The sequence below is a fragment of the Rhipicephalus sanguineus genome, chromosome 6 (assembly GCF_013339695.2).
Source record: "Rhipicephalus sanguineus isolate Rsan-2018 chromosome 6, BIME_Rsan_1.4, whole genome shotgun sequence".
In the NCBI taxonomy this organism is placed as follows: Eukaryota; Metazoa; Arthropoda; class Arachnida; order Ixodida; family Ixodidae; genus Rhipicephalus; species Rhipicephalus sanguineus.
Genome location: NC_051181.1, coordinates 29,877,358 through 29,891,310, shown reverse-complemented (window position 1 = coordinate 29,891,310; position 13,953 = coordinate 29,877,358). Strand labels below are relative to the sequence as shown.

The 13,953-nt window shown below is 47.5% G+C and overlaps 2 protein-coding genes across 2 annotated transcripts; both read left to right on the top strand.

Moving 5' to 3' along the window:
- The first annotated feature begins 226 nt into the window (after positions 1 to 226).
- LOC119397157 (uncharacterized) lies at positions 227 to 1,036 on the top strand. Its single transcript, XM_037664596.1, has one exon. The coding sequence runs from the start codon at positions 227 to 229 to the stop codon at positions 1,034 to 1,036; it is 810 nt and encodes a 269-aa protein (XP_037520524.1).
- Positions 1,037 to 3,515: 2,479 nt separating this feature from the next.
- LOC119397156 (uncharacterized) lies at positions 3,516 to 4,154 on the top strand. Its single transcript, XM_037664595.1, has one exon. It carries the CDS (start codon positions 3,516 to 3,518, stop codon positions 4,152 to 4,154), a length of 639 nt encoding a protein of 212 aa, XP_037520523.1.
- The last annotated feature ends 9,799 nt before the right edge of the window (positions 4,155 to 13,953 follow it).

Sequence of the window (13,953 nt, the reverse complement as noted above, 5' to 3'; positions counted from 1 at the left end):
GTGTTGGGCCACTCCTTGGTAGGAGGTGTTGGGCCTGTAGCGCCCTTGTTCAGGCGGCGCGCAAACAGGAGAGCACGCGATGGCGAGAGAAAAAATAAAGAAGGCGCTAGGCTGTGGCACTTAAAGCCACGGCTCACGTTCCTTGCTGGCATCGAATAAGGTTCAGGCGCGTCTTTCCTTAGCTCCTGTGGCATAAGCCTACAAGTGGTGACCTAGGACGAAGACAATGACGGACTCGAATGCACCTTCAACTGAACAAGCCTCACGTCTGCAGGACGTCTCGGCCGTGCAACTGCGTCTGCCATCTTTCTGGTCACAGGACCCGCAAGTTTGGTTTCACCAGGTCAAGAGGCAATTCTCCCTGTACCACATTGCCTCGGAAACGACACGCTACTACCATGTAGCCTCAGTCCTTCCTCCTGAAGTTGCCAGCGAGCTATCCGACGTTGTCTCCAACCCCTTGGACACTACGCCATATCAGCACCTTAAAACCAAGGTGCTGGAGCGATTCATGCCTTCGGAACGCGTCCGCCTACAGCAGCTCCTTGCAGAGGGGGACCTTGGCGACAGGCGCCCCTCGCAACTACTGCGCCGAATGCGACAGCTTCTTGGGGAGCACGCCGTCTCTGCCCACTCAGAATTGCTTCGCGAGCTCTTCCTCCAACGCCTTTCTCAGCCAATCCGCCTCGTCCTCGCGGCGGCCGGCGACATCAGCCTCGACCGCCTGGCGGAACTCGCCCATCAGGTTCATGTAGTGACCTCCCCACCTGTCAACGCTGTCTTACCACCAGCCGGCGCAGCAATTTCGCGCCTGAAGGTCCGCACCGACGAACTCGCCGCCTCCATTGCCGCGCTCCGGAACCCCCTGCAGGAGACTCGTTCGCCTCGTTCCGGTCGTCGAGCTCTTCCACGCACACGAGAGGCTCAGAGTCCCAGCCCTCCACCTCTCGGCTGGTACCACCGGCGTTTCCGACACCGAGCCGCGACGTGTACACCTCCATGTTCGTGGCAGGGAAACGCCTGCCGGGATCACTGATGGCGGCGTGTGATCTCACTTCTTGTTCCAGCCGCCTTTTCATGGTCGCAGACCAGCTATCGGGCGGCAGGTTCCTTATAGATACGGGCGCGGAAATTAGCGTGGTGCCCCTGACTAAGGCTGATCGTTCGAAGTTACAGGGGCAAGTGCTTCGTGCTGCCAACGCCTCGTCTATAGCGACGTACGGACTCCGATCTCTCACTCTCTACTTCGATCTTCGCCGCATTTTCCGGTGGGTTTCCGTCATCGCAGACGTGGTTCAACCGATCATCGGCTCGGACTTCCTCTCATACTTCAATTTGGACGTCAGCGTGCGGCGGCTCCGCCTTATAGACGGTCAGACTCGTCTCTCCATCTCGGGAGTCCTCTCCGACATCGCTCCAATGGCCGTCCGCATGCTAATATCTTCCTCACCGTCCGAAAAAATCTTGGCGAGTTTCCCGGAGTTAACAAAACCGTGCAACCTCCCACAGCCGCCTAAACGTACGGTGAAACACCACAATGTCACGCGGGGTCCAACGGCAGCCGCTCGACCACGCCGCCTGTTTGGAGACCGCCTAGCAATTGCTAAACGGGAGTTCGACCACATGCCGCAGCTCGGCATTATACGCCCGTCGTCAAGCGCTTGGGCTTCCCCGCTGCATTTGGTGCCAAAGCGTGATCCTGGTGACTGGCGTCCTTGTGGGGACTATCGAGCGTTGAACGCCAAGACTGCCCACGACAGCTATCCCCTACCTTACATCCAGGATTTACATCGCGTTTCGATAGCTCCACAATTATTAGCAAAGTGGACCTTGTTAAGGCATACCACCAGATTCCTGTCGAGCCCGCCGACATACCTAAGACCGCCATCACGACGCCCTTTGGGTTGCTTGAATACGTGCGGATGCCTTTTGGACTCCGCAATTCGGCTCAAACTTTCCAGCGGTTCATTTCTGAGGTGACACGGGGCCTCCCTGCTGTGTTTGCGTACCTTGACGATGTCCTCGTCGCCAGCCGCACGCCTGAAGATCATGAGCACCATCTTCGCGCTCTGTTTCAACGTCTACAGCAATACGGCCTCGTTGTGAACGCCTCGAAGTGTACTTTCGGTGCATCTGAGCTCGAGTTTTGGGGCCATCACACATCATCTAAAGGAATACGCCCTCTCCGGTCCCACGTTAAAGCAATCCAGGATTATCCTCAGCCTACAACACTGCGCCAATTACGCCAATTTCTGGGACTTTTTAATTTTTCCAGGCGCTTCATACCACGCTGTGCCGAACTGCTACGACCGCTCACCGACCTCCTCCGGTCAACTGCCGGCGCATCCTCCGCCATTCCTTGGTTGTCACAGACTCAGGCCGCCTTTACTGCTGCGAAGCAAGCGGTCGCTAACGCCGTGCTTCTTATTCATCCGCGCAGCAACGCCCCTACTCGGTTGATGGTGGATGCATCCAGCGTGGCCGTCAGAGCCGTCTTACAGCAGTGCATTAACTCCCCGAGTGGAGACCGTTGTCGTTTTACTCTCGGAAGCTACTTCCTGCTGAGACCCGCTACAGCGTCTTCGGCCGGGAATTACTAGCCATTTACGCTGAGATACAGCACTTTCGGCATTTTCTGGAAGGATGCTCGTTTTACGTGCTGACTGACCATAAGCCACTGGCGTATGTTTGCCGCACTAACTCATCCAAGTACTTGCCCCGTGAACTCTGCCATCTTGCTTATATATCGGAGTTCACGACTGATATCCGCCACGTGAAAGGAGCTGACAACATCGCCGCAGATGCCCTTTCTCGTAGAGCCGCGGTTGACTCTCCATCTCCAACCATCGACTGGGCCTCATTCTCCTCCGCACAGCAGGATGATAGAGAGCTTGCCGCTATGCGGGAGAACCCCCGTTCGCCTCCGACTAGGCCTGGTGCGTCATCCATTATCATCTGAGCCCTTGTGGTGCGATGTGTCAGCTGACCTTCCCCGCCCTTTCGTTCCCGCTTCATTACGACGCACCGTTTTCCACTCCTTGCACATCTGTCACCCGGGCATTCGGGCTACTCAGCGTCTTCTCACCCAGCGGTATGTCTGGCCCGGAATCAACGGCGATGTGCGCGCTTGGACGCGCCTGTACCTGCCCTGCCAAATGACAAAGGTCTCCCGTCATAATAAGACGCCTCCCCAACCTTTCCTTTCACCCGGCAGTCGTCTCGACCAAGTTTATCTAGACATTGTGGGCCCTCTACCAGTGTCTCAGCGGTACCGTTATATACTGCCCATGGTTGATCGTTTCACACGCTGGCCAGAAGCTGTTCCAATTCAAGATATCGCCGCCGAGACAGTTGGCCGCGCTTTCATTTCTACGTGGGTATCCCATTTTGGCTGTCCTGGCACCGTGACAACAGACCGTGGACGTCAATTTGAGTCCTCGCTGTTTACTTGCCTTAATGGCATCCTCGGAGCCAGACATTGCCTTACCACGACTTATCACCCCTGCGCCGACGGCATGGTGGAACGCCTTCATCGACAACTGAAGACCGCCTTGACTACCCGCCTCAATAGAGCGACCTGGGTTGATGCCTTGCCACTGGTGCTCTTAGGTTTACGAGCTGTCATCCGGGCAGACCTGCAGTGCTCAACAGCAGAGCTGGTGTATGGCACTTCTCTACGGCTTCCGGGAGACTTCTTCACGTCAACGAAGCTACCAGACCAGCCACAACAATTCCTACAACGCCTCCTCGTCTGCGTTCAACACCTCCGGCCCACTCCACCCAGACCTTCCGAACACAAGTCCATATTCGTCCACCCTGATCTGACCACTGCAACGCATGTTTTCGTGCGCCACGACGCGGTGAGACCACCTTTGACACCAGCCTACGACGGACCACTCCGCGTCCTTAACCGCACCCCCAAAACTGCCACTCTTCTTCAGAACGGCCGTGAAGAGACAGTCAGCTTGGACCGACTTAAGCCGGCGTACCTGGAGACCGCCATAGAAAGCCTCTCATCTACTCCTGACCTTCCGTTGGACTATCACAAACTGCATGTTACATTCCGACTTCCAGTCTACACGGGGGGCCCTGTAGCGCCCTCGTTCGGGCAGCGCGCAGACAGGGGAGCGCGAGATGGCGAGACAAGAAAATAAAGAAGGCGCTAGGCTGTGGCACGTGAAGCCACAGCTCACGTTCCTTGCTGGCATCGAATATGGTTGAGGCGTATCTTTCCTTAGCTCCTGTGGCATAAGCCTACAGGCCTTTCCTTGGTCACAGGTGTTGGGCCTTCCCTTGGTCGCAGGTGTTGGGCTTTTCCTTGGTAGCAGGTGTTGGGAGCGCCATTGTCTGTCCCCTCCATCCCCCTCAGGAACGCTGTTCTTAGTCGCTGGGAACGACGACTGGCGTCGGTCGTCGGAGCCAGCTGGGCGAAGACTCCATTTTCCAGTGTCCTTCTTTATTGGAAAGTCGACGACATTGTGGCCTTAGTGCTGAGGCACAACAATGCCTAATGCCAATGTGCTTTTAGTTCGCCAAGAAATGGATCGCATTTAATAATTTTTTAAGTGCACTTCGTTGTTAAGATGACGTTTGTCAACTGTAGTGGAGCTTTCATAAATGGTATGCCAGTGATAATTTATTTCTAATTGATAAAAAGATTGACGCCTACCTGTATGTAGCACAAAGTTGTAAGGAAATTTAAGTTGTAAGGAAATCTTGCAGCTTCAAGCTTCAAACAAGTGAACGACAACTTTTTTTCATTTCATCGACATTCGTACATATTGCTGACTTTAGCAGAACTGATTTGTCAATTGGCAATATGTCGCAGGTGAAGCAAAAAATAAAGAGGAGCAACCACAGCTCTGCAGTGATGCACTAGTCCGTATATGGCGAGGAAAGAAAACATCGCTAGCAGCGAAACAACGCCAGGTGAGCCCTTGCTATTGATACAAGAAAACGATCAAATGCGCCTGACGCTCAATACTCAGGATATTCAATATTTATATCAATAAATGGGAATTTTTCCTCATAACGCTTACAGATGGCAGATACAGGAACTATGAAAGACGAGAAGCAGGACGGAGAAGACGGAAGAGGAATTCTGTTGGCACGTATGCCTGAGACGGATGCTTAAGGACACTTTATTTTTATGGTGTCGTATTGTTCAGCAGGAATCAATATAATAACCTGTTAATAAAGCCGCTGACTGGCAGTTCAGCTGAATATCCCTCGCAATCAAAAAATTCGGCAGATCCCACGAACAGTGGGAATCGATATAATGCGAAGCAGCCAGCAAAGAGCTGCATACATCGCTTTGTTTGTCTTTGAGCCAAATGAAATCATTCATGCCATGGCATCTAGTCCACCATATATCGCATGTTTGCCATGCACGCATGCATGCACAATCTAGTGCACACCACGCCAATGAAACACATATTCTGGTATATAAATGCATGACCTGTCGTTTGTGTTCATCACGCACTCGTGTCATGCCATACCAATTTTGGTATATATCACGTTAACGAAACGGCCGGAAGCGCACCATGACAGTGGCATGTAAATCATACCGTACATGACATGCATAACATGATTCGCATGTTAAGACCTCTCATTTATGTTCATCATACAGTCACATCGCGCAATACCAATTTTGGTGTATATCAAAGGAGCCAAATGGCCGCGAGTGCACCGTGAGTAGAGCATGTAAATCATGCCGTACATGACATGAATATTATGGTTTTTCATGTTACCACCTGTCACTAATGTTCATCATACAGTCTCATCGCGCAATACCAGTTTTGGTGTATATCAAGCTATCGAAACGGCCGCGAATGCACCATGAGCGTGGCATGTAAGTCATGACATACATGGCACGCATGTCATAGTTTTCATGTTATCACCTGTTATTCATGTTCTTCATACAGTCACATCGCGCAATGCCAATTTTGTTGCATATCAATCTAGCGAAACGGCCACGAGTGCGCCATGAGCGTAACATGTAAATCATGTCGTACATTTCATGCATGTCATGATTATCATGTTACCACCGTTCATTTACGTTCGTCATACAGTGGCGTCGCGCAATACCAATTTTGGTGTATACCAAGCTAGCGAAACTGCCGTGAATGCACAATGAGCGCGGCATGTAAATAATGACATAGATAACCTGCATGTCATGATTTTCATGTTACCACCTCTCATTTACGTTCGTCATGCAGTCGCGTTGCGCAATACCAATTTAGGTGTATGTCAAGCAAGCGAAACGGCACGAGTGCGTCATGGGCATGACATGTAAATCATGTCGTGCATGTCATGCATGCCATGATTTTCATGTTACCACGTCTCATTTACCTTCGTCATACAGTCACTTGGTGTACTTCGATCTAGCGAAGCGGCCGCGAACGCATCATGAGCGTGGCAATTAAATCATGACATACATGACATGCATGTCATTGTTTTCATCTTAACAACTGCCACTCATGTTCTTCATACAGTCACATCGCGCAATACCAATTTTGGTGTATATCAATCTACTAAAACTGCCGCCAGCGCATCATGAGCGTGGCATGTAAATCAGGTCGTACATGACTTGCATATCATGATTTTCATGCTACCACGTCTCACTTACGTTCGGCATACTGTCGTGTCGCGTAACACCAATTTTGGTGTATATCACGCAAGCGAAACGGACACGAATGCACCATGAGCGTGGCATGTAAATCATGACATACATGTCATGGATGTCATGGTTTTCATGCTACCACCTGTTTTTCATGTTCTTCATGAAGTCACATCGCACAGTACCAATTTTGGTGTATATCACTCTAGCAAAACAACCGCGAGTGCGCCATGAGCGTGGCATGTAAATCATGTCATACATGACATGCATATTGAAATGCATATTGACATGCATATATTGACATGCATATTGACATGCATATTGACATGCATATGTGATCATACATGACATGCATATATGATTTTCATGTTACCACCTGTCAGTTATGTCGTCATACAGAAATGTCTCGTCATACCAGTTTTCGTATGTATCCCTTCATTAAAACGGCCGCGAGTGCCCCGAGACGATGTCATGTAAATCATGCTGCACATGACATGAGCTTCATGATTTGCATGTTAGGACCTGTCATTATGTTCGTCATGAACTCTTGTCATGCCGTACCAATTTTGGTATATGTGAAATTAACGGAACGGCCGCAAGAGCCCAAAGGCCGTGGAATGTAAATCATGCTGTTCATGACATGCGTGTCATGATCTTCATGATATGACCTGTCATTTATGTTCGTGATAAGGCCATGTTATGACACACCAATTTTGGTACACATCCGATTAACGGAACGGCCAGGGAGCCCAAAGGCCTTGGAATGTATATCACGCTGCTCATGACATGCGTGTCCTGATTTTCATGATATGACCTGTCATTTATGTTCGTAATAAGGCCATGTTATGACACACCAATTTTGGTATACATCCGATTAACGAAACGGCCAGGAGAGCACAAAGTTGTAGGCGGCTAGATAGATAGATAGATAGATAGATAGATAGATAGATAGATAGATAGATAGATAGATAGATAGATAGATAGATAGATAGATAGATAGATAGATAGATAGATAGATAGATACGCTCAAAGTCGCAGAAGTTCGCTAAGAAATGCTTCGCATTTAAAATAAAGCGAAACTTATGAACGCATAATCATATAGAATCCGTGCAGAGTACGCATTGCTTATGAAAAACCAAGGCGATAATGCATTAGGAGAAATCATTCTTTAAACATTGGCTGAAGAAAAGTTCATTGTCAGTAAATATGTGAAAGAACTGCTACATTACATTCTAGTCGGGGCAAGAACTATTTTTTCCAATCTAGTCGGGGCAAGAAGTACTCTTTGCAATTATATTACGTTACTGTAGTTTTCTAATAAATGGGTGCTGCGACAATTTATACCTGCGGAAGGGACAAATTCAACTTACGAACGCGGGAATTCCTGACAAATTATTCAGATATAAATATTAATGTTCTAACAGCATGAACAACGCATAAGTGCGTTGGAAATGCCCGCAGTCACAGATATAGATTGCAAATCTTGAATGTCAGCTACCCGAAGGTTACATAAAACAGACGCCCCATGATGAAATTGTGCACTGTGGGAGGAAATATCAAGGCATGTGCTGTGCGGCTATATATCTGCACACGGATATGTATAGACACACAGACACACACACACACACACACACAAACACACACACACACACACACACACACACACACACACACACACACACACACACATATATATATATATATATATATATATATATATATATATATATATATATATATACCGGGTGTTTTAAGACATGTCTCCAAAATCCTCAAAGATCAGGCAAGTGCTATATTTGCTCGCCGCCTTCACAAATGTCGTTTCTGTAGCGGCAGGCATCTTACGATGGTTAAAGACATCATTTTGGACAGTGATTACGATAGTTAAATAATTAACGTTATATTTCGTTGAGTTATGTGGTTATGCCAGATGGGAAAATAGTAGTTCTTCATGCGAAGAACCCATCGCAGCTTTTAGATACAGGAAACGCGGCTTCTAGTAATTATTGTGGCGTAATGAAATTCAGCCAATTTCAACGACGAAGCCGAAACCGAAGCACCCGAGAGCGCAACAAGCAGACGACCAGAAGGACGTCACTGTTAGAGGCAACGATTACAGAGGTGTAGGACGCTCGTTCTTTCTGGACGTCTCAGGAGAATATGGCGTAGCGCCCTTCCACATTTTGGTTTCGTTTTCACCGCTGAATTTGCGTGAATTTCATTACTTCGCAATTATTTCTAAAGGCCGCTTTTTGGAAATCTCAAAGCTGCGACGGGTCTATCGCATGAAGGACTTCAATTCTCCCATTTGACATTACCGCTTAGCTCCATTAATTAGAAGTTTAATTAATTTGAGTTTCTTAATTACTGCCCTAAATGATGCCTCTAACCATCTTAATGTGCCTGCGGCTACAGAAGCAGCAATTGTGAAGGCGCCGAACAAATATCGCCTTTCCCCTGATTTTTGAGGATTTTAGACACGTTGGCAGATACTCTTTGGGTATCTTGTATCTGTATCGCGATACGTCTTGCAAAACGAGTATCTGTATCTGTATTTCCGATACATTAATTAATGTATCGTGTATCTTAAGATACAAGATACTGCTATAAGAACACCACCGTGCGAAACAATAAACGTCGACCGGAATTTCGGTTCTCAAGCTGATATTGCTGCCACTAAGCCACCTGAACAAAGCTAACGGCAGTAACATTCTTGCATATTTCCGCCAGAGTGCTCCAGCGATCACGAGCGATGATGTTTAAGCGTCCCTATTGGTGGAGCCGAGTCACGTGATGGCGCTCGAGCCATCGCGACAAAAACAAGCGTGCGAACATCTACGCGCAGCCTACCTTTTTTTTCTAGATGTTTTCTTTCTTTTTAGCTGTGTTGACGTCATGACACTTGTTCATAGACCCTGCACTCTGCTGCGTACTCCAATGCGTGTGGCGTCTTTCGCACAAACTCCGATGTCGCTATACTGTCGCTGTCGAAGTTTGTCTTGCGTGATGCTTCGTTGCAATGTCTCAAGAATGCAAGAATGGGGCTGCTTTGCGTCTCGCGCCTTCCACACATCAGCGATTTGAAAGATCTTGTGGACGCAAGCTTGACTTGCATAGTACGATGAGATTGACTTACATGCAAAGGAGATTCTAACAACCATCCCACTATCGGTGCTGACGTTAGATGCAATAGAACAAGCATTTACGTAACAGGGAATATTCTGACGTACTGTGTCTTTGTTCTTCCTGCTATAATGTTAGAGAAGTTCTTTCAATGATAATTTTATTGTTAGCACAAGTGCTCTCATTGCTGTCCTTCGTTTGCATCCCGTACATTACCTAGTCCTCTGCATAGCTTTTCGCCCATCTGTTCATTGTAATATTTCTTTTGTAACCTGCTGCTAAAGTACGTTCTCCGCTTTATTCTTATTTTTTAACTGTCCGCGAACGTGGTTTTATTTCATATTGCACGGACTTTCTGTAAAAGCCCGAAAACATTCACCACGCAGCATCTACGCCGACAAAAAAAGTTGGGTCGGTCGTTTTTAAATTCGCTCTACGATGTGTCGAAGCGCAGTTGGCCCTAAAGTGAATATTAAAAATGCCGCACTGTCGCCTAATTGACTTTATTTAATTAACCAGTTGAGCTTAATAAAAACATACAATAACGAGTGCCACGTGACGGCAAACCAAATACCTTTGGTTTCATTCAGCGGTGGTTAATCACTTGTTTTTTTAATATTGGGTTCTACTTACGTGAAACACCCTGTATACTTATTCACTTTGATTGTTTAATACGGAAACACCTTGCTGTTTGACTTAAATATATTAGTTTTCCTTCTTTTAGGTAACCTTATTCTTATTCTTATTCTTATTGTTACTAATCCGCAGGTAAGCAGAGCTAGAAATGGCACTAATGGGAATAGCAGTGATAACCTGCGGCGTTTTCTGCCGCTAAAATACGTCTTAGACGTTTGCCGGCAGCTCAGGTTCTCTCGGAGAACAAATGGTAAAAGATTGCACGTGAGTGAATATGTTGATAACGAACGCTTTACGCCAGCAGATAAGTAAAATATGAAAAATCACTGCAGTTTTATGTCCTTATTTAATTGTGAGCGCCAACTATATAGTTCATCGTCTTTACACGATGCGTCACAAACAATACAGCTACAAACGTTGTTGCTGTTGTAGACCTGTTGGTGGATGCGGTATTACGAAAACAATACGCTTGTGGATAAAGTAAGACTGCACAGCGGTATTTGCGCCATCGTGCGAAAGCACTTGCAAGTACTTGGTAACCAGCTAGCTGGTGGCGAAGTAGAGCAGCGACACCAATAGACTACAGAAGTGTCAAGCAAAAACAACAGCGCAGTAGTTAAAGAGCTGTCACGTGAAGCAGCCGAACAAATCCCAATAAGTCGTTTAGAAATGAAACTAATACGCCTTGAGCAAGAAAGTTTGTATATTGTGATACAAACAGATATTTTGTTAAAATTAAACAAAGCTGGTCGCAGTTATGAAACTTTCAAGTAAACACATTTCTACATAGGCCTTTGCTGCTTCATTATATAGATATATAACAGCAAATTTGCAAATGTATCGAAGTATCTTCAGATACAATTGGGAAGTATCGTATCGGATACAAATATTCCGCAAATATCTTGTATCTGTATCTCGAATACTTCTTGCCCGAGTATCTTGTATCGTATCGCGATACAATTTCAAAGTATCTTTGCCCAGCCCTGTATATATATATATATATATATATATATATATATATATATATATATATATATATATATATATATATATATATATATACATGTTAGGGTGCTACTAACTCGAAGCTCGTGGGATCGAATTCCGTCCGCGACGGGTGCAACTTCGATGGAGGCGAGCATGCTTCAGGCCCGTGAACTCAGGTATAGATGCATGTAAAAGAACCCCTTGTGGTCGAGCTTTCCGGAGCCCTCCACTACGGCGTCCCACATAACCATATCGCGGTTTTGTGACGTTACACCCCAATGATTATTATTATCATTCTCTCGCCTATCAGAGTTATTGCATCCCACGCCGGACAAATCGACGCACCTGTTCTGGGAGTGAAGCAGAAAAGGAAGAAGATGACGAAGGTGAAGAGGATGAAGAGAGCACGTACCGGTTCATGATGATAATTTATCTGTCTACGGCATACGGCAAACCTCGAGCATAACAGCTCTGCTGTAATGTTCGCGACGAGGAATCTCGCTACTTCGGCGGCACTACCTCTAGGCAAGACCCTGGTTTCGGCATAGCGTGTGGGGTATTCGGGAGCCACGGCGATCTACTTATTACCGGACGACGTCTTCAATGACCCCAGAATGTCTATCCTGATCTCCTGGAAGGGTCATCTAGGTGGCTCATGTCGGCTGAAGAAATTCTGCTGGCCTTGCCTGCGGTGTGTCGCTTCGCTGAAGGTGTCGGTATGTTTTGACATAACTTGCGACTTAGGCGCTCAGGTACAGCCAGTAATATTTCTCCTGAAGTCTTGTGAGCGCACGCGAGAAGCCCAGGTGTCCAGCAGTCGCGTCGTTATGCAGGTGACGTGAACAGCGCGTGCGATACACAAGGACAAAGAACCGACGAAGACTAGCGCTGACTTCCAACTGCTAGAGCAGTCAACGAATAGATTCTTTGACTGCTCTGGTAGCGTTGTTTATAGCATTCCACTCTCTTGCGGACAGACTTATATCGGCCAGACGGGCAGGTGCCTTAATGTACGTTTGCAGGAGCATAACCAAAAGGTACACAGAGGGACAGAAGGTTTTCTTGCAATGCACTGTTCACAATGCGGGTGCGCTCCAGCATTCGATAACACACAGATTTTAGCTAGGCATCGTCAGGATAGCACGCGCATAATCATTGAAGCTGCAGCTATCGCTAAAGGCAATTGCATCAGCAAACCTTCAATCGCCCTCACTGAAAAATAAATAGATTACCTAAGTTGATCGGGTCAGATAACCTAGACATCTTCGATTGCTTCTCCTGACGTCTTTTCGCGGTTTTGTGGTTTTTGCTTATTAATTCTTTTTGTTTCTTAGTTCCCTCTCCATGTCCGCCGTCATGCGCAATTCAAATGAGCGGTGATCACGTGTGCCTACTTGTTCTCGTTTTGCCATGTTTGTGTTAATAAATTTCAGTTGGAAGTCAGCGCTAGTCCTCGTCGGTTCTTCGTCATTGTGTATTACACGCGCTGTTCACGTCACTATGGAATACCAACTAGCCCGGTCACACACTTTGCTTCAGTTATGCAGGTCCCTGCGTGACCTCTCTGAGCGCAGTGCCGAGGGCACTATGAGAAGTTGTTTATTATCATGCTGTCTCATAAGTACAAGGACGGCAATCCATGCCTGAATACCCTCGGGAGAATTACGATATTGTCTTCCAAGTGCTCCAAAATTCTGCGTAGTTCTGCACTGCTCCATTGCTTGTCGCCGAAGTTGTATGCGCTTAAAGTTCCCAGGGAGTTGTCTTCATCTGGCTCTTCTTAAGCGGCGGGTCAATAGAAGCGCGGGATAAGTAGTCGGCATCTGAGTGCTTCTCAACGGGCTTGTACACCACGGTTACGTCGAGTTTTCGGAGTCTGGAGTCCACTGTGCGAAGTGACCTGAAGCGTACTTTCTGTTTCCCAGCCAACACAAGGCGTTATAAACGGTCACCACATTGAAGAGCCGTCGGTTAGGTGAGGGCGAAGCCTTGATGTGGCTCCAATAATGGCAAGGCATTCCTTTTCCGTGGTGGAATAGCTGAATTCGGCTTTCGATAGCGAGTGGCTAGAATAATCAATGACGCTTTAAAGATCGTTTTTGTCTCTGTACAGGGACGGCACCGGGTCTCTTACTGCTCGCGTCACTGTGAATTTCGCTTTATACTTGCCCGTTGAAACGCGAAGGAGCCGGCGGAGACTGCACGCGTCGTTTAAGCTCCTCAAGTGCCTAGATCTGTGGAGTTTTCTACTTCAAATCGAGTCACATTTTCTAAGGAACGTCAGTGGTGCGGCGCTGTCGGAGTGTTTAACGAAGCGCCGATAATATGCACACAGGCACAGCATGGCTTTGGCACGAAACATACAACACGCCACAGGTTTGACGCAAGCTTGTGCAATCAGCATCGGGCTACCTGCTGTCGAAGAACACCGGTGGCTGCAACGCGCTGCGCGTCCCGAGCATATTTCAGCAGTCAGTGACAGGGTATCGCCGCCGCGCACAATTGCTTCGATATCACAATTACCGCAACACCCAGCTATGGCTTTTCCAACAAAACATTTCGCAACCTGCGACAGTGGACTGCATCAG

Bases quoted from the DNA above. Each gene is read 5' to 3' on its own strand.
- LOC119397157 (XM_037664596.1), top strand. From the start codon at position 227: ATGACGGACTCGAATGCACCTTCAACTGAACAAGCCTCACGTCTGCAG.
- LOC119397156 (XM_037664595.1), top strand. From the start codon at position 3,516: ATGGTGGAACGCCTTCATCGACAACTGAAGACCGCCTTGACTACCCGC.